The following is a 23,534-nucleotide window of genomic DNA, read 5'->3' on the forward strand; positions in this document are numbered from 1 at the left end:
ATGGCAAGGGGCTTCAGGGGTTTGTGCTGGAGCAGCCCCAGGGAAGGAGAATGAGCGGCTTGCAGCAGGGCTCTGCTGGGTTGAAGCCCTTCAGCCTGCCCTGGTAAAACCAGGCAGCCCCAGCGAGGGCAGGCTGAGGGGCTGCAGGGGACAAGGTGCTGTGCCGGTTGCAGGGGCACTGGCTGTTGCCAACGCCTCTGCTGCCGGGGTTCTTGCTCTGGTTGCAGGGGTTCGGTCTGTGCTTGGAGGGGACATTGCCACTTGCACCTGCTGTAGCTGCTGTGCTCTTGTCTGGGTCCTGTGGAAGGGTCGGCAGGGGGCGGTGGGTGAGGAGGGCTCACTTTTGGTTGATGTCTTTCCTGAAGCCCCTGAGCCTACAGCTCAGCAGCTTTCCAAAGTCATGGCTGGAGTTACAGCCCATGATTTCTGTACTGCTCTATCCTGAACATGAGGTTCCCATCAGAGCAGGTTTTACCTCTTGTCCACAGTCTGCATTTGGTTCTACTTTTTACACCAAAAGCTACACTTAATTTCACGGGAGCACTCTGGGCTGGCAGCCTGGCAGAGACACGGCCTTCGTGTACCCAGCTGCAGCAGAGGAACAGTGAGAGTGGTGACGCGGTGCCTGCTGCATTAGACCCCATACCCCCAGGGCTGACTATGAGGTTGGCTTTGGCATGTCCAGTTGTTCATGGTTTTCCCTCTTGCCTGGTCTCAGGTATGCTATCGACCGCAGCACAGACACAGAGAGGATCTTTGACATCGACGCCAACACAGGTGCCATTGTGACAGGAAAGGTCCTGGACCGGGAGACAGCAGGGTGGCACAACATCACTGTCCTCGCGATGGAAGCAGGTGAGATGGAGGAGCGCTGTGTGGAGCAGGCAGTCTGTGCTAGACTGTAGCGGGGGCAGCGGGAGAAATACAGGCATATTCACTGCAAAGGTGACCAAGGTGCAACAGTTAATTAACACTGAAATTAAATAAATAAATAAACGCAGCATTACTTAGTCTGACATCTCCCTAGACAACCTAAAAATACTCTTCCTGACTCAGTCATTAATAAGGGATCATGGTCGAATAGTGTCTTTGATGAACGCTAATCAAATTTGTGTTATCTATGCACCAGCTCTGGCAGTCATCCCGGTGCAGCTTGCTCCCTGCATTCACACCTGGTGAGCAGCTCAGGGGGCTCTTGAAGATCTGTGTTCATGTCACCAAATCCTCCCGGTCAGCTGCATGCTATGGGTGGATGACCCCTCAGCTGGAGCCCTGCAAAACAGAGACTGCCAGCACTTACTGCTGCTGGGGGCTCAAGGTGGTGGCAGGCTGTACCTGCACGACAGGTATGTGGCTCTAGATGCCTCCCGTGCCCTTCCTTCTCGGCCCCAAGTCTTGCCAGACCTGCATTTGCACCCCTACTGGGGGCTAGAAGGCTGCAAACTGGGAAGAGCCCCCAGAGCTTTCCTGAACCTGCCTCTGATGCTCCCCTCCTGCATGCTCTGCTCTGCCCCATGAGAGGTGCTTTTAGTTGGTGAAATAAATACTCAGTGTGGTGACAGGCAGAGCAGGAGCACCCGCCTCGTGGGAGAATGCAAGCGAGGTGGAGGGGGAGTGATGTGGCTCTGTGGAGGGAGCATAGGCGGGGGGATGCTGGGGAAGGGGCTGGGGGTGGCAGCAGCAGAGCTGCCTGCTGGGTTTGGCGCTGCCAGGTTGCTTGAGCCCCAGCCACAGCACTCAGCCTCACCCTGTGGTCTCCTGGACACGCGTCATGGCAGAGGATGAGGAAGCTCTCGTCCTCTTCTGAAATGAGCTCCTTTCTGGCCTTCCTGTGTGACAGTCGTCTCCTTCCCCCGTGGCTGTGCTACCCCAGGGCCGGTATTTGCAGTAACTGCCAAGTCTGTGCACACCCAGCTGAGGGAGCAGCTTAGCAGCTGTACAGGGTTTGTTGGTTGATCTTCCCTGTGTGACACTGGGGTGGCAGAGCCTGGCTTGGACGTTTCCAGCAGAAGTTCTGTTTGTCTTCTTTACTCCAGTAAAGAACAAACCTGGGTCCTGCTGCGCAAAGGAGCTTTGAATAAACTCCTCTGGAGGAATGAAAAGAAGATAATAGCAGCAAAGGGAAGGCTTTGATTCCCTGCTGGTGCTGCACTGCAGGTAGGAAGAGGGTGAGACTGCCCTGGGTATCCTGCTGCCCTCTGTAATGTTTGAACAGTGCGAACATTGGCTCATGGGCTGCACAGGTTCCCCTGCATGATGGTGGGTATTGCCCAGGGGCCCCAGAGATTGCTCATCTTCTGTGTTCTTCCTTTTTCTGATCCTTAAGATGGAGATGGGCTTCAATCCCAGGCACCATGCTAGGAAGCAGGAAAGCATTGCCATGTTCTTCAGTTTTCTTCATTTCTGATGCACATGTCACCAGGTCTGTCTGGGACCTGCTGTGCTCTGCCACCCCATGGCAGCTGATACCAGGGAGCTGCTTTGGCTGCGAAGCGCCTCCCCATTCCTGCGGATATTTGCCAAGACCTGCCTGTTAGACTCTGTGCGGGAGCTTTCCTAGGCTTCGCTTGGAGAGACCCCATGGGGTTCCTGGTTCGTTGCTCGTTTTTGAATAGGAAGATGCTATTCAGATTCAAGAAACTGCATCAGGGGTCTGAATGGGGGCCCAGAGGCTGGTTTCTGCAGGATCATTCTGGCTTCAGGAAGGCCAGCGCTGCACTGGCAGGGATCTGCACGCACGGGGCTGGGGCACTGTCATGCCCATGCTGCCCTAGGGAAGGAGGGGCAGTGCCCTTGGCCAGACCCCCGCTGCCCCAGGCTGGGACCTCTCTGGCTCTGCTGCCCCGCACTGAGGCGTTGTGCCTGCAGGCTGGGTGAGCCCCACACGGCCGGCTGTGGTGCCCTGCTGCGCACATGCTGCCTGCTGGCTGCGGGGCAGCCCCAGGGCTCTGCAGGGGAGGCTCTGCCAGCGCTGGCCAGGGAGGAGGGCTTGTGGTGCTGCCATGCAGCTCAGCATCCAGAGGAAATGTGAGGTGACAAGAATCAGAAGGAAAATATTTATACGCAGCATCTAAGATTTCAGAGCAAGTCAGTAAATGCTGCGGATACCCTCCGGCAGGAGAGCCTGTCAGGCTGCATTGCTTCAAAAGCCGGGGAGACTCTTCAGTGCTCTGACTTCTCCCATCAGCAGGCTCTGACTCATCTGTTTTAACTGCCCAGACATTCCTCCCAGTGACATTATCCTTAACGTTTTGTAATCATGAAATATTAATGACTGATATTGAATTTAGAGTACAATTTATGTCTGAATCCTCTGGCAGAAAGGGCAGTTGTAAAGGTAAGGCCTTCAAAGTGACAGAGGGGCTTGGAGTGGGGCCGAGCAGCAGCTGTCACGCTGTGCTTGGCGTGGCACTGGACTGGCAGCGGTGGTGTGAGTGCAGGGTGGCTGGGAGCCTCCGTGCTGGTGTCGGTGTGCCTGGTGCCTTCATCTCACAGGGCTTGCAGGGCTGCCCAGTCCTGCACTCACTGAGGTGCAGGTTGTCTGCCCTTGAGTCTGCCCACAGCCGCAGGATGGTATCAACTCCATCGGAGGCAAGTAGTAAAATATCCTTCCCCAGTGAGATGCAAGCCTTGCAGAAACAATGGAGCGAGCCTCCCAGGTGTCTCACCGCCCTGGCTCTGGGTCTGCTCAGAGCTGGTGGGAAGCTGTTCCCGTGCGATTCCTGTGGCATGCCCCGGATCACGCGTCCCTGTCCACCGGCAGCACTGCCCTGTGAATGGTTTAATGAGCTGCAGCTGATGGAGAGCGTGCCAGCTGACAGCATATGCTCCTGCAGGCAGGCTGGCTGTTCAGCTCCATGCAAGCGCTGTCCCCACACCTCTGAAAGCATGTCCTAGGACCAGGTGCTCCAGCGACTGTGTTTAGGGGTGCATGCCCCACCTGCAGAAAACTCAAGAGACTGTATTTGCACCTGAAGAGCAGTAAGAAAAGCAGCAGAAGGCTCCTGTGTCTGTGGCTGGGCTGTGTGCTGCTGGGGAGCCGGGGAGGGCAGGGCGCCTCCCAGAACAGGCGCTCCCCAGCAGGAGCTGCCTGTGCCAGCTGCTGATGAGCAGAGTATTTGGCCTTGCAACAGTGCAGCCAGCAGGAAACATGGGGACTGCTCAGTAAATCTGGACTGGGACCAGGCCAAGCTTTTCCAGACATAAATCTTCATCTCACTCACAAGCTGTTTACCTTCCTTGGGCTAATATTAGTGATTCTCTTCCTGTTTTCCTCTTTGCTCATGTAAAATGATGAGGCCTTGACTGCTGTGTCCACTGCTGGTAATTGAGATGATAAATCTTCCTGCTGGAGACCGGCTTTAATCAGAGCATTGTGTTTGGATGCGATTTAATGACTCTCATGCTGCTGAGTCCGGGCAGGACTCAGGAGAGGTGAGAGCCATTTATATGTTACTTGGCTGATCTGCTGCTTCCCCTTTTGCTTCCCTGCAGCTTGGCGCCACATTTTCAGCTCCAGCCTCTGATGTGTCCACCCGTGTCCGATGAGCTGTACCTCTGGCATGCCCCTGTTGTGTCTTTGCCATCGATGCTCTGCTTTTCAATCAGCAGCTGTGCTGACATCTACAAAACCACCCTGTGCCGTTGTGCGGGTGCTGGAAAGCAGAGTGGCCCATCTCAGTCTGCTAATCTCCATTTTGTTCTGCCAATTTGCTGAGATGGTGAGGATTAAAATTCCACCCCTGGCTCTTATGGCTTCCCTACTAATGTAAAAATTCTGAATTCAGTATTGTACCAATTTGGTCTTGACGCAGAAGAGGGTGGATTGTGCGCTGTGCCTAATGCCATGGCGGTGAGCTGTGTTTTCTGGGAGTGTTGCAGCCACAAGTGGCAAGACACAGTCTGCTGGGCTTTCCTCAAACTGCTTCAGGCCCCAGGAAAGCTGCAGAGCACCTTTCTGTGTGCAGTGTGGCTACACAGCTGAGTGTGCAGGTAGCAGTGCAAATGGTACAGCTGCTTCAGCAGTGCTTAGAGCTGGAGCTTCACAGCAGAGGTTTGGTTGTAAAAATGCAAAGTGCTCTAGTGTGACCTCGTATGAAGATCTAGAGAGGCAAGAGCTGGATCCCAGCACAGCTTAAGCAAGGCCTTCCTGCTTCCTGCTGCAGAGGGGATGTCTAAGCATCTCCACAGCCCCTTCCCATCACACTCAGCTTCAGCTGCAAAGCTTCCAGCATTTGTTAAGAGCAGTTGCCTGGAGCTGCTCAGTGTCCCTCTGTCAGCCAGCTGTCCGGGAGCTTCTGCACAGGGCAAATCCTTGGTGCTTTGCATCTCAGTGTTTTTAAGCCAGAAATAGTGTGCTGTTCAGGTTACTTTCAAGGTTAATTGTATTTAAAATAATAATAATAGTTGGAGGTGTAGCTGAGGATTCATCAAGAATGTGAGTCTCAGCCTCAGCATGGCTGTGTAGCAGGAACATCTTGGTGAGACCCAACCTGGGGAGCCCGGTCATGCACAGTGCTCCCCACCGGCACCACCTCAGTGTGGACTCAGGGCCCTACACGCTGCAGCGCATCTTGTGGCAGCAAGGAGAGCAGAGATGCTGCGGCGTAGGAGGGCTGTGGCAGACCTCTGTCCCTGGGCTCCAGCGAGTCTGCAGTGCTTCAGCCCATGTTGGCAAAGGCAGCTGCCAGTCATCAACCTGGCGCTCCCATTCTGCACTGCTGTTTCCAGCGTCTCCCCCTTGTTCTGTGTGTTTTCCATGTCTCTTTCCTCAGTCTTTTCAGATTAATAGTATTCCAACTCCTGGAGGAAATGCAGAAGAACGGCATGTTTAATTTTAATTTAGGAAACCGTTTAGGTAGCAGCCTAGTTTCCTCGCTGCTGTCAATCAGGTTTTCTCAAGGCTGACATCAATTAGTTTAAAAATATTGAATGTAATTTTGCCTGACACAACATATTGCAGCCACTGCAAAATATAATTTATTTTAGAAGAAGAAATAATTAAACTAATTTGCATGTCAGTCAGCTGAGCTGGAATACCAAGGAGAGACGCTGCAATGGAAAATGACTTTTTTCCTCCCCAGTCACACTTAGCCTGGCACAGCCTCCACAGCCAGCTGCTGCTTCCCAGAGCCCTTCGACAGCCCTGGTCCATGCCAGCGGCAGCGGCTGCCCCATCAGCTGCTCTGCCTGGCAGTGCTAAATGCGAACACGTGGAGGGGTGGGAGCGTTTCTGCGCATGCGGGATGCTTCACAGGGAGGAAGCACGTGTCAGAGCTTTTGGACTTGCAGATGTGACGTTTGCAGTACTGCTGGGTGCAATGTGCTTTTCATCACAAATGTACGTTCTTAGTCACACGTCTGACCATTGTAAATTCAGTTTATGCTTCACAAGTTACAGAAAACAGATTTCATAGATGTTTTGGAGATATTTTTATCCACTGTATCTAAATATTTTTCGTACATTCAGTTACTGACTCAAACTTACATTCAGGTACTGACTCAAAGGAAGAAGGACGTTTATAAAGAAAGCAGTTGAGGAGCTTTCACATAGATCATGATGCAACTGAAATAAAAAGGAGCGGACATATCGCAGGAAGGATTGCCAATGATGCCGTGGTCACGCTTCTAAACTCGATGTTCTTGGAGATGTCAAACTTTAATGCTGTCACACAGCCAGGACTAAGTGTGAGCCTCAGGCTTCAACAATAGTGGAAGGGGCTGCAAGAGGCCGTTTTTATGACGGGGCATGTTCAGAAGGGACGACTGCTTTGGGCTGTGCTCAGGGAGCGGGCTGAGCTTTGTCTCTGTCAGGGGGCTGGCCCCAGTCCAGCACCCGCTGTGAAGCGCTGCCCGCTGCTGTGCGGGGCTGGGGAGAAGAGGGCAGATTTAGGGCTCTGTCTGATTCTCAGAACAGCCTTGCACTGATTGCATCCCTCTTGGTGAGGCTGAAACAGCACCTGGAAGGGGAGCTGCTGTGCTCAGGCTCATCCCTGTGTGTCAGCGCCCACCCAGGACGTGGCCCCACATGCCCTGTGTCAAAGGGGCTCAGGGGCATTCAGCGGCCCTAGGATCAGTTCCTGCACTGGGGATGCCACAGTTGGGAAGTGGAAGGGGGGCCACAGGCTGCCTCCTGCTGCCATCTTCCTCCTTTCTCTTTCTGCCTCCTTTCCTCTTTTTCTTGGCAGTGCCAGGTTGCTTCAGCACCAAGGGGCAAGGAAGGTTTTCCATCTTCCAGTAGGGTGAGCAAGCCATGGAGGGGGTGATAAGATGTTGTCACCCTGCATATTGCAGGAATTGAACCCTTTTTCCTCCTGCTCCTCTCCAGTCCCAGTGGGCACCAGGCTCTGCCCTCCATTGCCCCCAGACTCTCCACTCCCTTCCTACCCTGCTGCCTCCCGTTGCCTTTCTTCCTGAAAGCAATTGCAGTTTATTTCACTGCACCAACACACTTTTTAAAATAACACATCGTTCCAGGCTTTTAGTCACGACTTCTGCCTCCCTCCCCCGAAGCAACCATCTAATCACCAGAGCAGCTGGTCTGGGTGAGAGGGAGTGATAACGCGAGAACAGGGTGAAGGCAGCTCTGGGAGGGGGAACACATTCCTGGCTAATTATGGAGCAGCACTAGATCTCCTCTCCCCTGGGTCCTCCCCCACCTAATACACTGGGGACAGCATTAATTTTGTAGACAAACAGCAGAGCTCCTGTCCGAGTGGGGAGAGAGGCATCGGGTCTGTCGGAGTTACCACCTCTGGGGAAAACAAAGGAGACGGAGGGATTTTTCATTTCTGGAAACACATGAGGAGCTCCAGAAAATATTAGGCCCTCCAGAGTGATTTGCGGTGTTACAGAGAGGGCTCAGCACACCTCTGGGGCACAAACCGCGGGGCGGAGCGGCACTGCAGCAAGAGGAGCTGTGAGCGCAGCTCCCTGCCCTGCATGCCTCAGAGCAGCAGCATCAACAGGACTGGCCCCTGCCCCGGGGGCTTGCTCTGGGCTGCTCAGCTTCTCCATGGGCAGAAGGGGCTAGCAGTGGTTCCTTGGGAGTCCTGGACACGAAGCCCAGCAACTGGGCTTACTGACTGGGAAATGCAGGTGGTGAGGTTGAGCAATGCTCTACAGGATCAGCCTGATCTACAGGATCAGTCACTAAACCCTCTGTGCTGGCAGCAGCTGCAGAGGCCACCACGGCCTCCGGACAGGCAAAACCCACAGAGGGCCTGTTCCCTGCTATCAGCAGATGGCACTTCCCTCTGAAGCTTTGCTTCTCTTTTGTTTCAGATAATCATTCACAGGTGTCAAGGGCCTCTCTGCGCATCCGCATCCTGGATGTGAATGACAACCCACCTGAACTCGCCACCCCCTATGAAGCTTCTGTGTGTGAGGATGCCAAGCCAGGCCAGGTATCGGGCACCCCCCAGGTCTCCTTCAGCGCCCGCGGTGGTCCCATGGCACCAGCAGTGCTCTGGACCAGCACCAGCCTGCCCAGCCTTCACCTCTGCCAGTCCCTGTGCTGCTGCTGCCATGCTGGGAACCGCTTTGCTGGTGTCCTGTCACTAAGCTGGCCCGCAGGGGCAGAGGCTTGTCCCTGGCTGCGGCAGGAGCCGATGATGCTCCGCTGGTTTGGGCCCTGTGAGCCAGGCCCCAGGGAGGGGCTGCAGCGGTGGTTCCAGTTCTCATCTCTGCTCTCTCCCCACAGTTGATCCAGACTATTAGTGTTGTGGACCGCGACGAGCCTCAGGGTGGCCATCGTTTCTACTTCACGCTGCCACCTGAAGCCACCAACAACCACCACTTTTCTCTGCTGGATATTAAGGGTAAGTGCCTGCTGGGCTGGCTGTGCGGAGGGGACGGGGCCGTGCAGTACAGTGGCTCGCAGCCCTGTGCCTTTGCCTGTCCAGGGGTCACCGTCTGGCTGTGCTGATGGAGCTCAGGAGCCTTCGTGCACCCTGGCAGCTCCTTGCCCACCTGTAGCTGTGGGACTGGCCAGCTGACTATTTGGGTTTCCTCAAGAAGGTTCCACCAGCTTTCTCCTCTGCTGCAGGCAGCTCTGCTGCTCCTAGCTCACTGTCTGGGTAGCCTTCAATATTTTCAGGGCTCTCGGTCCCTTCCTTGATGTGCAATCTCTAACTTGCCCGCAGGCAAGGAGATGATGTGGATTTACAGGTGAACACACTGTTTTGAGCACTGTGATTTATCCTTCTCCGACGCATGGCCCTGAGCATGGGTTGTCACTGGGCTGCTGTGCAGGCGGGCAGCCCCGTGCCCCCGGACGGGAGCAGCCCATGGGTCCTGGAGGCAGCGGGGCTGAGCAGTAGCTGGCCCTTGGCTGTTGTGGACTAGCCGAGATATAACCAGCAGAGCCGGATTCCCGTTAGGTGGCCTGGGGGTGAAGCTGCACCAGATTTCCCAAGGCTCGTCCTGCCCCTTGGGCCCGTCTGAGAGCCCTGGGTGCACCGGGGCTCTGTGAACTTCTGGGCTGAGCTGGCTCCCCAGTACGTCTCCCCAGCCTGCGGCTGTAACCGACGGGCTGCTTTGAGGGGCTGGTTGGCTGGGCCCTGGCCATTTGTACAGCTTCGAGGGCCACGAGGTCAGGCTGTGTTTGTATGATGGCTGTCCAGAAAAGTATTTATCAGGCTGCTTCCTATTTTTAACTGGTGTCTGATGAATCTAAGTGCTGATTGCACTGGTAAAAGCAGCAGAGACCATTGCAGTTATTAGAGTTTTCTTTAGCCAGATGTGTGTGTATTTGTCAAAGGGGCCAGCCCAGATGGAAGCCACCGGACTACATTACAGTCCATTGAAATGCTTTCTCCTTGTTCAGTATTGATCAGCATTGTTAGGGTAGTTCAAACTGAACTTGCCGCAAAAAAACTTCAAATGTAATTGTAGAAGTACTGACATCGCTTTGTGTCCTAAAAAGGGCAGCTGTCCCTGATCCAAGCCCCTACCCCCGATCCCCGCCCCCCCCCCCCCCCTCATGGGGCAGCTGTTCACAAGACCTTTGTTTCTTATCACGTACGTAAACTTTAATCCTCTGCAAGATTTTGCCCCCACACCCGGCGATTAACTTCTTTTGCTGTCTCTGAAGGACCTCAGGAAAACATGTGAGAGCACTCTCAGTTACACCCTGGTGCCCGTCCCTGCCCACACCCTGCCAAAAGCTGGGGCCGCAGTGCCTCGGAGCAGGCTCTCCGCTGCAGCTGGGCAGGGACCTGCAGCGACTGCTGCTCCTGCCCAGGACAGGGGCCTGGCCGAGGGGCTGGAGGCCGCTCAGAAGCTCTGGGGTTGCCCCTGCTCCTGCAGGAGGGGCTCATAGGGAGGGGGCAGGATGCAGGCTCTCACTCGCTGTCTCCTCCAGAGCTGCTGCTCTCTTGAGTAGGATGAGGCGCGCTCATCACACAGGGTAATCCTCTGTGCTAAATGATCCCACAAACCTTGCATGTGGTGCAACACTGCATAAAATGAGTAAAAGCTGGCATCACCTCCTGCCTTCTGCTCTTGGTAAAACAAATGCTGTTGCTGCAGGGTTATTCCCAGGGTGTTTGGAGACCCTCCCAATTGCCAAGCAATGCTCTCTTCCACAGCGAGAGGCGGTGGCTGCCTGTGCAGATGGAGACGCTCCTCACTTCGGCTGTGTGCTTGCTTTAGCGTCATCTCCCTTCCTTTAATTTCTCCCTGCCTCAACTTTTCCAGTCCATTGAGTGTCCTGATTGTGCTCACCTTCGCCCCTTGCCCTCTTTGATTCCCTTGCTGCATCCTCCTTTGTTTGCCCCCCCACCCCTTGCCTCCCTCTTGTGCATTCACCCCTCTTCCACTCATCTCTCCTCCTCCATGTAAATATCAGTGGTGACAAACTGCTACCACCAGCCCATCTGTTTCTTTGTACAAATTTGTAGCCAGTTTTGAAACGTGATTTATAAATATTGCTTTTGCAGCCAAGGAGTGACACTGATGGATGTCAGCACAGATGGATTCACTGAGCTCTTGCTTAAATCCTTCTCTTTTTTGCTTTGCACCTACTTCCCTCAGCTTCTGCAAGGCAGCAGAAAGCCATCTCAGGAGGGTAACTTGTCCTCAGGGACCAGCATCCTCTCGGGACCGCTCTCGTTACAGTCCATCAGGCAGGACATGAGCCCAGGCAGAGGAATCCTCCCGCTCCAGGCTCCAGGCACCGCGCCGGCCCACGGCGTGGAGGGGCTCCCTCGGGAGGGCCGCGGTGCTGCTGGCTGTGCTCCCGGCTCAGGCAGGCACCTCGCTAACAACCCTCGCAGGAGACTGGGAAAGCAGGAGTGAGATGGCGGATGGTGAGCGGCCCTATTGTGCGTGTGGGGCCAGGGCCAGCCAGGGCAGGAGAGGACACTGTTCATTGTCTAGGCTCTCCTGGGGCTCCTTGTGGGCAGCGCAGATGAAGCCTATGAGGACTTCAGGGAAAGCCCGGGGTGATGGGGCAGCCTGTCTAGCTGATGAAAAGCTCGTAGAGGACTTGCTAGCAAATAGGTGTATGGTAGCAGTCGCAGAGCACGTCTGCTGCAGCCTGATGCTGCCACAGTTCAGCCACGATACAGCTGCTGACCTGACCCATGCTGGGTCTGGCCCCACTGCAGCTGAAGCTGCCCAGAGTGGGGCTGGCCCTTCAAAAGTACCTGCAGTTAACACCTGCAGCCCTGCTCATCAGCTCCCAGCAGCATGCAGAGCTGCCTTGGCTGCCAGGAGCTGCCTTGGCACCAGGTCAGAGATAGAGGAGCAAAAGGTCACCCTGCAGGATGCTTTGCATTAGCTGAATTATAGCTGAGGCAGTTTGCAGGAGTCAGGCTTTTAGAAACAGTGCTATTTCCTACTGGCATTTTTCTTGGTCTGTCCGAGGGAGTGCTCAAGCACTTGCTAATTCATCAGACATGAAATAAAAAGTCATTTGTGATAACAGTGGACCCAGTCCAGAAGGAAGATGCCCAGCTAATGAAGTGCCCAAAGGAGAAGATAGCACTGGAAAAGCTGACCTCACCCACGGCCAACTGGTGCCTTTCCAAAGGCATTCACCATCCTGTGACTCCTAACTTGCCTTTTGCTGGGTCTTTCTGGCCTGAGAAAATTGATTAGAGAAGGATCAAAGGCAATTAAAGCCTGAAATCATGTTCTCCAAGAAACGCTAATTGTGTTGGAAGGGATGGTAGAAAGCATCTAAGCCCAACAACCTGGAAGGGGTGGTAGATAATATGGAGCGCCACATGGAGCTACTGACTCCAGAGCTCAAGGGCTAGGCAAACAGATGTCTGAACTCTCTGCAGGTCTCATTAAGAGCATGTAATGGGTGATAGAAGATCTGAAAAGTGTTTCAGTCTCAAGCAAAATGTTAGGATTTGAGGATTGCCTCAGGATAGACAAAGCCTCCTCCAGCCCTGCAGGGATGCTGCTCCCAGCACCAGTAGCACAGATGCTGATCTGATGCAGGGTGAAAAAGGGCACCAAATCTGTCTGGGCTGAGCCAAGGGCAAGTGAGCAGCAGTGGTGCCAAGGCCTGGCACCCAAAGAACTTGGGAGAAGAAACACGCAAAAGGGAAAAAACATTCTTCTCATAGCAGCTGCAACTGCCCAGGGCTGAAGGAAGGAGATCTTTAAGGAGACCTTCAGGTCAGCAGCGTGGCTGCAGGTGGGGCAGTAGCCATCTGCACTCGGAGCTGGCGGGCGCTGGGGCTGCGGAGCAGAGGCAGAGAAGGGGAAGGTGGATGCTCAGTGAGGCCCGGACATGTGAGAGGGCAGAGGTGTCGGAATCCAGGCTGGAGGTAGGTTGCTGTCTTCTGCTGTCTTGGTGCTGATCGAGACTGAGTTACGAGAAGTATTTATGAGCTCTCTTTCTGAAGCTGCCAAGAGCCTCTTTGGAGAGGGAGTCTGAGAGAATTGTTTTATTATTCCTAGTGATGTTATGTATCCAATGGAGTATATTGTATTCCTAAACTTTGCTCTCTCAGCGGTATTGATTGATCCCTGCACACTCGACTCCCTTTGGTTTCTGCCTTTAGTGAGTCGCTCCTCAAGCAGATAGAGGTGCTGCTGCACGAGGTAGTATGATGTGGTACAGGATAAAACCACCGTGTGTTCGTGGAGAGGGTGGCACGGGAAATCTGCCAAGGATTATAAGATGTCAGCTGGTGTAGCAAGATGGCGAGGATAGCAACTGGTTTGGCTTGGGGCCTCAGAGCAAACCTAGCACAGCCTTTGGAGCGGTGTGACCATGTCACAAAGTACAACCTCACTGGATCAGGCAGCAGAACTCGGGTGTGGAGGAGGAAAGTTGTGCAGGAAAGTTGTGAATTGACATCTGCTGAAATTTCAGTACCACCTTATGGGAAGTACTGCTCCCCAACCTCATGACCCCAGAACTGGATTTAGCAGAAAGCTGCTACGTAGGAAGAGATAAGAGAGGCTGCAGGGCCAGGGCCTGTCGGGCTTCACTCTGCAACCACTCAGGCTGTGCTGGTGCAAACAAAAGGATGCCGAGACACAGGTCCTGGCAGCAACTGTCTCGGGTCAGCTGCATGTGAAGACACAGCAGTACCAAGAGAAAATACATTGTTACGTAAGAGGTTGCTTTGGATATGTTTTCCAGGGCATGTTTTTCCCCGATCTAGGCAAAATTTACCTCACTTCTGTAGTCAAATAAACTGCATCGCAGGGCAGCAGCGCTGCCTTTCTGGCGTGTCTTGTTCTTCGGTCTGTGGCTGGAAGGGGAACGCAAGAAGCTCGTAATGGGTGCAAACTCCCAACAGGGACAGCAGGTCCCAGGGCACCAGGGAGAGAGGGGCACAGTGGGTTGGCAGCAGCCAGGAGGGAGGCTAGAGTTGGCTCTGAGCCCAGGGGCCACCGCTGGGGCCTGAGGTTGGGGTCTGGCTGTCCAGCCTTGGTAAGCTCTGCCTTTGGTGTGAATGTGAAATTTCGTCCTCCTGTAGCATGTGGTCATGTCACCCTGTTTGAGAGAGAAAACGTAGTTTTATGACGACTGAAATAGTTTTGCACTTGTGATTTTTGTCTCTCTCCCATGTATGAAGTTTTGGGTTGCACAGCTAGACCTCAGCCTCTTCCTGAGCTGAGGTTTCTCAGAGCAGAGCTGTCTGTCGTGCTGCTTTATTCTGACTGTGGGTTCAGCATTGAAACTATTTCTCCTTTCTGTACTGGGAAGTAGGGGGCTCAGTGGTGCAGCGAGTGGTCGGAGCATTTCAATCAAGCTGAGGTTAGCAGCTGCCCTTCTGCAACTTGCACATGTATTTCCCCTTGATTTGTAGAGACCATTTCTAAAAATACAGCATGCTGTGCAACATTGCAGGCCCTCCTGAGCAGGAGCCAAGCTGGCTGTAACCTGAAGGGGACTTCATAGTCCTCTGCTGTTTGCCACGAGGTGAGGAGCTGGCACTACGAGCACATTCACACAGCGCTCAAGGGAGCACCAGTGGGTGCCTGCGTGGGTGGGAGACCACGTGGGGATCTGGCCGCAGTCTTGGGCTGGTTACTTGGCTCCTAATGGCACCAGCGAAACCAACCTTCCCGGGTTGAGGGCTGGATCCTCGCTCGCTCCGTCTGTCCTGCCTTTGTCTCTCTACTGGATCCAGATGCCCAAGGCTCGTTTAGCTGGGCTAGACAGGAGTTAGTCCCAGCCTCTTGCTGTGATAGCATCGTTAATGTTATTTATATCTCCCAGCTATACTGCAGCAAGCTGAGGGAGTGGCACCAAATGAGATCTTCTCACCTTTGTGCAAATGATTAGCATAACAATTCATTTTTCCCTAGCTTATCCTTGGTAGGGAACAGGAAGCCTTTCTCCTGCTCTCCCTGGCAGCTCTGCCAGGTCACCTCTGTGCTGGGGCCACGTGTGCAGCTCCCAGAGTTGTGGCCCTGGTGGCAATGTCCTGCTGCCCAGGTGGCTGCCCAGGCCGGGGCTGAAGTCCCAGCCTCATGTCCAGGGAACCCAGGCAGCACATGGGGCATAGGCAGCCTCTGCTCCCCATGTGAGTAATCCCCTCCACCGGCTGGCGATGCTGCAGCACTTGGATCCTGTCTGATTTAGGAAGCATGGGCCAGTGCTGGGTACTGCAGCCTTGCAGGCACAGTGCTGACACTGCATGCGTTATTGCCTTATTGCTGTCTCCTGGTCCGTGCGCTGAGGTTGTTGCCTGCCTGAAGTGTGCTTTTGCGAGCAGGGATGAATGAAGTTACCTAGGAAATTCTCTTGAAGGATAAAAGGTGCTACATCCAAAGGAAGAGTTTTTCTAGTGAAACCTGCAGCACAGTTCTGTGTGCAGGGAGAAGATTTGGTTTTGAATACTGGACTTGTGGCATTCAGTGCAGCCCTGAATGTTGGCTGGTGTGGTCTTCTGCCTGGTGTTCACGCCTTTGCTGAGTCAGAAGGTGAGCTCTTCAAGGCAGACCCTGCGCTCTCACATGAGCTCACAGAGAGATGATGTTTTCCTATCTCCTTTATGCTACAATCCCAACTCTCCCTAGCTAAGGTGCAAAAGGCTCTGCTCTTTGCAGCAACACAGCCATATTCTGGAACATGGAAAACTCTGGAGGACTGAGTACAGAGGCTTAGGGATGGGAGCAGCAGCCTGGTATGCAGCACTGGCAGCTGAGCCCTCCGCGCTCTGCTCTGCCCCAGCTCAGCACGGTGCCACTGCGACCTGCCCGCATCCTGCCCACCGGTGCCTCTGCCCCAGCCGGGTGGGCACCTGCTCTGTGCTTGGCTCCCATCCTGCCCCTGCCGTGCCCCGGTGCTCTCGTGCAGCGCCCGATCCATATGGCAATTTCCGTGGTGGCAGGCGGCCCAAGAGCCAAGATTAAAATAGATATCTTTTCCAATTGAATTGCTGATTGATACAGAAAGGGGCCAGTCCAGCATAAATCAGGAGCAATGAGGAGAGAGTCTGTAGACAGCAGCACCTTGCTGTGTCCAGGCCAATCTATGCTTTATTAGATAAAGACTGCAGACAGTCAGCAGCAACTTCTGACATCTGGCCACAACTGTTCAGCTGCTATTCAGTCCTTTTCCTTCCACCCTGCTCTGCTGCTGGCTGGCAGCAAGTGGCACGCATGAGCAGGGTCCGGAGCTGATGTTCAGTCCCTTTTCTTAGCCTCCATGCTCCAGGTTGTGTGCAGTTGCTGCTCAAGCTCATCTCTGACCCTGGGGCACTGGCAGGTCCCATGAAGCGGCTGTGTTAGTGGTACTGAAACTTGAGCCAGCTAAGCCCTTGAAGCAGCAGGATTTGAGCAAACGGGGACAGCCAGCTGAGTTGGCAGGCTTGAAGAAGCTCAGCCTGCCTTTTTGGAAGTCTTACAAAGGACCCCGGGGGTGTTGGGCTCTGATTGAGGCAGGACCCTTTACCCGTGGCTCTCAGGTTTGGGGGCAATAACCACTCCTGCAGGCTCAGCACCCTCTGCAGAGCCCCATCCGCTCCAGACTGAGTGGGCCAGGTTGGGTCGGGATGGGTCTCCAAGTCAGTGACCGACTCTTACCCTGATTCCTGTTCTGTGTCGCTCTCAGAGCATTTTCTGAAAGGTTCTTCCCCTCTGTCATGCGCTTTTGCTCCTGTGTCAGGTTTGCTAAGCCCCAGCAGTGCTGGTGGTGGGATGGGCTGCCCTGTGCCAGCACAGGGCACCTGCTGGAGCCGGGCCGGATGCTCCTGGGCACCAGGGCTGCCAGGGGACCGTGGCGCAGGGGAGCCAGAGCTGGCTCTGCTCCTGTCGGGGGACAGTGGGAGGCCAGGGCACACCGTTCCCTGCTCGGCTGAGCTGTTGGTGGCTGGAGCTGGCATCCGTACAACTGATGTGTGTGTGGTAGCAGCCCACCAGCACCCTGATGGTTTGTCCCGTGTACAGAGGAGCTCATGCTGGTCCTGCTGCTCTGTGATGGGAGTGACTTTGCTGTCGGTTTGCTTCTTTCCTGCAGACAATACGGCTGCGGTGCACACGCAGAGAGTGGGCTTCAATCGCCAAGAGCAAGATGTGTACTTGCTGCCCATTTTGGTGGTGGACAGCGGCCCCCCACCCCTCAGCAGCACGGGAACCCTGACCATCCGCATCTGTGGCTGTGACAGCAACGGGGCCATCCAGTCCTGCAATAGCACAGCCTACGCCATGTCAGCTACGCTGAGCCCAGGCGCCCTCATCGCACTGCTGGTGTGTGTCCTTATCCTGATCGGTGAGTGCCGCCCGGCTCCTGCTGCCCCCGGCCGCCCTGCCTGCAACCCTGCACGAACCCGGCCCCGTTGCCCCCTGACTCCTTGTCGCTGGCTCACTGCAGAATGGAGTGCAGGGGGCAGGGCTGTTGTGGGGACTCCAGCTTTGTCCCTGCTCCACACGCAGCGCTCTGGGATGCAGCCGAAGCACAGCTGCCCTTGCGATGGGTGGGTGGGTGCCAAGAGCCAGGGTGCCATATGCAGGCTGCCAAGCTGTGCTGGCAGCAGGCATCTGGCTGCAAAAGGGGCATATGTGTGTCCCAGCACAGAGGCCAAGGGTGGTGGGCATGGGACATACAGTCACGCTTGTAACACAGAGATGGCAGGGTCAGAGTTGGAGCAGGCAGGCAGGATAGAGATGGGGTGCACGCAAACCAGAGCGTTGCCCAGGACAGGATAGCATGCTGCTATCGGCACTAGCACAAGCTTATGCTGGCGCGACAGGACGTGGCATGAAGGAGCAGAGAAATTGTGGGCTTGTTTGCACATGGGAAGTGAATGGGGCTCATGGGGAGGGGGTGGTGGTGTGCTGTGGTGTCCTCAGGTTTAGCACTGTGCAGTTGGACACTGCTGCTGAAAGCCCTTCAGCATCAATGCTGGCTTGCAGCTGGCTCCTGAGGGCTGTCAGGCCTCCAGTGGATGTCAGTGCCTTGCTCAGTGAAGTCTCCTCTCCTTGGCATGTCTCTGCTCGCCATCTCCTGCTGTGTCTCCATTTAGAAAACCCTTTCCCATAGGGTGTACTTTACACTGGTTTCATTTTCAAACGCAGCACAAACAAATTTCTGCCTAATTGCCCAAATGAATAAAGTGCACATCGGTGCTCTAAAGGTGATGGGATGAATGGATGATGATCCAGGACACATCTGTGGCTCGTGGCTCAGGCTCTGTGCCATCTGCTCCACAATCACCCTCCCAACATTTGGCTGCTGCCATGGTTCACGCATCCCCTTTCCTATTCATCTTCAGCAGAAGCAATCCGTTTGTCTGTCTAGCCGTGCATTCAGCCATCTGTCCCACCTGTCACAGTGGTTGTGCTGCATGGAAAAGGAAGCTCCTGTTCTGCTCTGGAGCCCAGGCCAGTCTCTCTCCCAGCCAGTGCCACAGCACGGCTGCTACTTAATGAGCTTGGCTGCTGGGAGCTGGATGGCAGCTGGGGTCCGGGCTGCCGGGGCGCCCTGTGACACAGGGGCTTCACCGTTGTGCCCAGGCACCGTGTGAGACCGCTGCATGTGCTCTGACTGTCTCTTCTTTCTCCAGTGCTGGTCCTTCTGATTCTCACGCTGAAGCGACACCACAAGAGCCACCTGACATCCGAGGATGACGAGGACATGAGGGACAATGTCATCAAGTACAATGACGAAGGGGGTGGCGAGCAGGACACAGAGGCCTACGACATGTCTGCCCTGCACAGCCTCTATGACTTCAGTGAGATCAAAGGCGGTGACGGGGGCGGGGGGCTAGGAGAGGGGGGCCCGAGCGGAAACCCAGCCTCCGAGCGCCATGCCCTCCCACAGTGGGTGCAGAGCCCGGACCTGGACTTCTCCGTGTTCAGAGACTACATCTGCAGGAAGGTGGAGCAGGCGGATGAGGACCTCTCTGTGCCGCCCTACGACTCGTTCCAGACCTATGCCTTTGAGGGCTCGGACTCCCCTGTGCCCTCCCTGAGCTCCATCAACACCTGGTCCAGCAGCTCGGAGCAGGACTTCTCCTACCTGGGGGGCTGGGGGCCGCGTTTCCGGCAGCTGGCAGCGCTCTACGCGGGGCGCCGTGGCGAGGAGGACAGCGAGGAGTCCTAGCTGTGCCAGCCAAAGCCCACGAGGCTCCGGGCGTTTCCAGGGCCAGGGCTCTGGCCATGGCAGGGTCCACGCGCAGGGTGCAGTGGGTGCTGGTAGTGGCTGCCGGGGGGGCTGTGCTGTGGGGGTGGGCCTGAGCTGGGTGTTCCCCACAGCTGCCTCCTGGTCAGGGCTGTGTTGCACCCACACGGCCAGGCTGGCGTGCCCATGGGAGCTGCTGGGGCCATCGTAATCTCCTTAATGCCGATGTCTGTTAGAGCACTGTGCATTAATTTAAGAAAGAGAAGAATCTAATTCAAGAGAGATTGGAGGGGTTTCTCTCCCACAAATTATCATTTAAATAGATCTGTTCAGTGAGCCCAGTTCAGGATAGGAAGAGCAAACCGGGAGCCTTTTGTTGTCTAAATTGTTTTTGTCACTTGAGTCAGAGCATTTGAAGTGCTTTGATTTCTTTAAGAACTTTCCTTGCAGAGGGAAATAAGCTTTAAACTTCTGTTTTGCTTTTTCTGCTTACATTTGCTTACTTTTTGGAGTCCTCCTTCCTTCTGCACATGGGCACCCAGGCAGTGCCCGGGCTGCTGACGCGGAGCCAGGCCACGCACACTGCCACGCTGGGGATGCTCACGCTGGCTGCGGCTCCATGGTCACACCCTGAACAGAGTGACTGCTGCACAGGAGTTCACTTCAAAACACACTTCCTGCTAAGCTGCAATTGCTGTGCATCTCAGCTCTTAGACCTTTCCTGTAGTTAAAATGCTGGTGACTCGAAGGGGCTTCCTCTTGCGCACCCTGCGCACTGGGCGCTGTCTGTGGCATCCTGGTGTGCTCCAAGGCCCCGGTGATGGACGGAGTCATCCTGCCTGCTGCTGAGGTGTGGTGGCAGCTCTGTGACACCTCGGTGCACCCGGGTGTCCCTGCCCTGGCACCCTGCAAGAAACCTGCAAAACACCCGTGGGTGGCACAGCTTCCTTTGCATGAGACCTCTGGTTTTAACAGGTGGGTCAGGAGGCAGCAGGTGGGATTTGACTTTGTTCCTCGGGCTTCCTACTTACTAAAGGAAAGTGCTTCTCGGCCCTGCTGGTATTGCAGCTCCTTATCTGTTCCCGTTTAAAACAATCAGTGATGTATTTGATAGGTAACTGATAAGGTTTCCCAAGGCCTGACACATCCTGGGCTTGTCACTGGGTTTGTCCTTTTAGTTCAGCCACAGTGTTTGCTATCCTTGGAGAAGGCTTAAATGTAAATGTACATGCGTGTTCATTTTATGCTGTTTTGCTTCCCGGCTGCTGGTGTTGGCCCTTTGGCCACAGCGTGAGTCCTGATGGTGGAGAGAGGCAGGATGCATCTTTGCCATGGCTCCTGCCCCTGGCTGCTCCTCCCCGCTGCCACCATGCTTGGCTTTCTGCTGGGACCAGGAGCTGCTCATTTCTCAGGGTCTCTCTGGTCCCTGCCAAGGAGGCTGCAGGCACCCACGGCCTGGTGTGCCACTGGTTCACTGTGATGATGCTGGAGAGGCAGCAGGGCCAATGGGAGGTGATGCCCTGAATCCCAGAGCAGGAGAAAAGAAAGCCCTCTCTTCCTCAGGAATGTGTACGTGTTTTCCCTCTGGGCTGAAGTGTCGGAGTCCCTCTGGAGTCAGCCTTTCCTCTAGCAAGAGTGTTGTGCAATAGTAGGGCTCTGTCCGTAGGAGATGGGGTCTGACAGGGTACGTGTTTAGCCACCCTCCCACTGGGTTTCCCCCTCCCCGACCAGCCAGTCCTCCCCACTGCGCATGCACGCATGCTTGCGTTTTAATTTCCATCCCCCATGTAAATACGGGAGGAGCACGGTGCCCAGCGAGCTGGCTGCTCCGTGGGCACTGCCCTGCACTCCCTGCCCTCCCACACCCACAGGAGGAGCTGGCAGCTGCCACAGTCTTCTCTATTCAAACAAAATTAGGAGGTTGATTTCTTCACCCTTGTTATTTTTTTCAAGGTCTCTCAAGGACCTGGAAATAAATTATTTCCTTGTCATCTAGCCTGAGTCTTATTTACCTTGTCGTGTTTTGTTTCATAATGCTGCGCTTCTAACGTGGTCCCATGAATGCATGCCCAGAGGGCAGGGGCCGGCACAGCTTGGGCGGGCACGTTCCCTGCTGGGGCCAGCAGCTGAGCCAGGCAGGGTTCCCAGGGCAGGGTGCTGCTTCTCTGGCTCCTTCCCATTTTTCATTGAAATGCTCATCAGAAAAAGCATCTTCATGAGCAATGTCAGGTTGTTTTTCTGGCTGAATTTGAAGGAAATGATGAAAAAACAATATGCACTTGGCTTCCTCCATCTCTTCAGAAAAAGAAAGCTGGGTTGTGTTGTGAGCAGCTAGTTGAGGTGCTCAGTGTGTGCCCCAGGCAGCCCGCGGTGCCCGCCTGCTGCTCTGCTCCCCCTGGGAGCCACGCAACACTGGGTTCTGGAGTCTGCAAGGCCACAGCTGGGCACAGGCTTCTTAGCGCCATCCCTGAAGCAAACTGCATGCTAAATGACAAAAAAAAGTCTGATAATGCATCCTCATCATCATCCTTTCTTAGCCAATAGAGTCCTTTAATGTTCTTTAAAACATGAATCTTTAGTGTTGTTTTCCTGAAGTCACAGACAGCCTCGTAGGTGTCCAGCTCCTCACTGACAAGCATGGATCCTGATCATGTTCTTCCCAGCTTCGGTACCATTGGACATTGATAACAGGTTTTGTTGCCATGACCCATTTTCATATCAGTAATGGCATGTATTAGTGCAGTGTTCAGTTATCAGCTGCAGAAAAAAAAATAATTTAAACCCAGTTTTAATACTGAAATGATGTAAATAAATGACACTCCATCCTGGCCACAGATAAATCAATTGCTGGTGGTTTTCTTGATGGCAAGGGACTGGGAAATGAGCAACATGTTAACGGCACACAAGCATGAATTTCCCTGTTCAGGAAGCCTCGTCAGGGTGCACAGCTGTGGCTGCTGCGGCACCCGGTGGCAGCGGGATGCTGCCCAGGGCTGGGTGTAGCACTCAGCAGCTGGCCAGCACTGGGAGAGGGGGACATGTGCTCAGCTCTGTGGTGGCACCAATGTAGGTCAGCAGATAACACAGGCAGAATTTAACCTCCTCAATAAAGTGACAGTCATTTAAATAGCATCTTGCAGTCCTCGCTCAGAAACAGGCTTATTGATCCCTGAGGTCTTTAAGCACTTCCATATCCGTCACCATCCCCACGCCTCCACTCCCATCCTGCTCCCTTGGTTATTCAATTAATGGTATGGAAAAAGCATCTGGTGACCTTTGATGACAGCAGTTAGTGGGATGCTGTAACAGAAGGAAGGAGTCTTGAGGCCAGAGGGGTTTCCAGACACGTGAGGTGTGCTGCCAGACCTCAGTGTACACACCGTTTTTCTTTTCACAGTTGCAGTGAGTGATTCTGTAGCTGTAAACCTTGAGGAGGCCTTTTTACAAGCATTATTGTTAATTGCCTACACACAGCAAGTGTGTCAGCACTGCACTCACAGCTGTATGCTTTGACAGTTTGGACGCATCGGCCAACTGCTGTTTGCAGAGAGCTATTGACAGTTGCTGTGTGTTTGCACCCTGGATTTTCAGTCCAGGTCCCCAGCAGCAGGAGCTCTCACATTCCAGCTGCAGCAAGCACAGAGATGTGCTCTCTCTGAATCCTGCTGTCCAACTCCAGGCACCTAGGCAAGCAGTCTAGCTATCATAGGACTTTCTGGGGATCAGGTGGGCTTGGTTGTCCTAGGAGATCCTGCTGGCAGAGGAAAGAGCCTGAAGTTAGTGTACTCCTAACAAAGGAGGTAATAAGTGCCTAGTATTAGTGTGATGAGTCTGGGCCGTGTAGAAGGATTTGTGTCTTGATATTGTGGAGGAATGGAGAGAGCTCAAAGCAACAAATTGCCAGCCAGAGCCAGACCCTTAACTACAAAAGAGTAGGATTATTGAGAGCTCTGATTGCAGAAGCATCTGTGAAGATGTTTTAAGAGCTCCATGCAGTGCCCCCTCAGCACAGCCCGTTTTGAGGAAATTTTTCTATAGGCACTTCTCTCTCTTCAGCAGTTGCACAGCCGTCCCTGGCTCCTGCAGGGCAGGACAAGGGCAGGCTGATCTCCTCCTTGCTTTGCAGGAGAAGCCAGTCCTGCTCTGCAGAAGCATCCCGCAACAGAACTGGTTCGGATCCAACAGCTGGGTGCTCTGCTGGTGACTGTGCGCTGAAGATGCTTCTAGGTCTGTCCAGGGCTGCAGGCTCCTGGCTCATTAACAACACCCACACTCATCTGAGTGGAGAAGGGCAGTGAGTGTTCAGAAATGGCATGTTCTGGGCAGCACAGGCTCCTCTAGGAGCAAAGAAGGCACCTGCAGATGCAACTGCTGTATGCTGCTGGGTCAGAAACCTGGCTGGTGCTGTGCCCCTGCATGCTGGCACCTGCATGTTGGGGTATTTCTTTGCCTGACAGAAGGAAGTCTGTTCCATCCAGCTGCTCTGCAGGAG

At 54.4% G+C, this 23,534-nt stretch overlaps 1 protein-coding gene across 7 annotated transcripts in view; it reads left to right on the forward strand.

The window, feature by feature from the left end:
- The window catches only part of CDH22 (cadherin 22), an 80,667-nt gene extending 58,781 nt beyond the window's left edge, over window positions 1-21,886 (forward strand). For all 7 annotated transcript variants that reach the window (XM_083801875.1, XM_083801876.1, XM_083801879.1 and 4 more), the window contains 5 exons: window positions 719-855; window positions 8,284-8,405; window positions 8,702-8,819; window positions 16,940-17,191; window positions 18,486-21,886. In XM_083801875.1, the coding sequence (XP_083658001.1) occupies window positions 719-855; window positions 8,284-8,405; window positions 8,702-8,819; window positions 16,940-17,191; window positions 18,486-19,024 (1,168 nt within the window). In that variant the 3' untranslated portion in view covers window positions 19,025-21,886. The remainder of the gene's footprint in view (window positions 1-718; window positions 856-8,283; window positions 8,406-8,701; window positions 8,820-16,939; window positions 17,192-18,485) is intronic.
- Window positions 21,887-23,534: the final 1,648 nt, after the last annotated feature.

Source organism: Anser anser, assembly GCF_964211835.1.
Source record: "Anser anser genome assembly, chromosome: 16".
In the NCBI taxonomy this organism is placed as follows: domain Eukaryota; kingdom Metazoa; phylum Chordata; class Aves; order Anseriformes; family Anatidae; genus Anser; species Anser anser.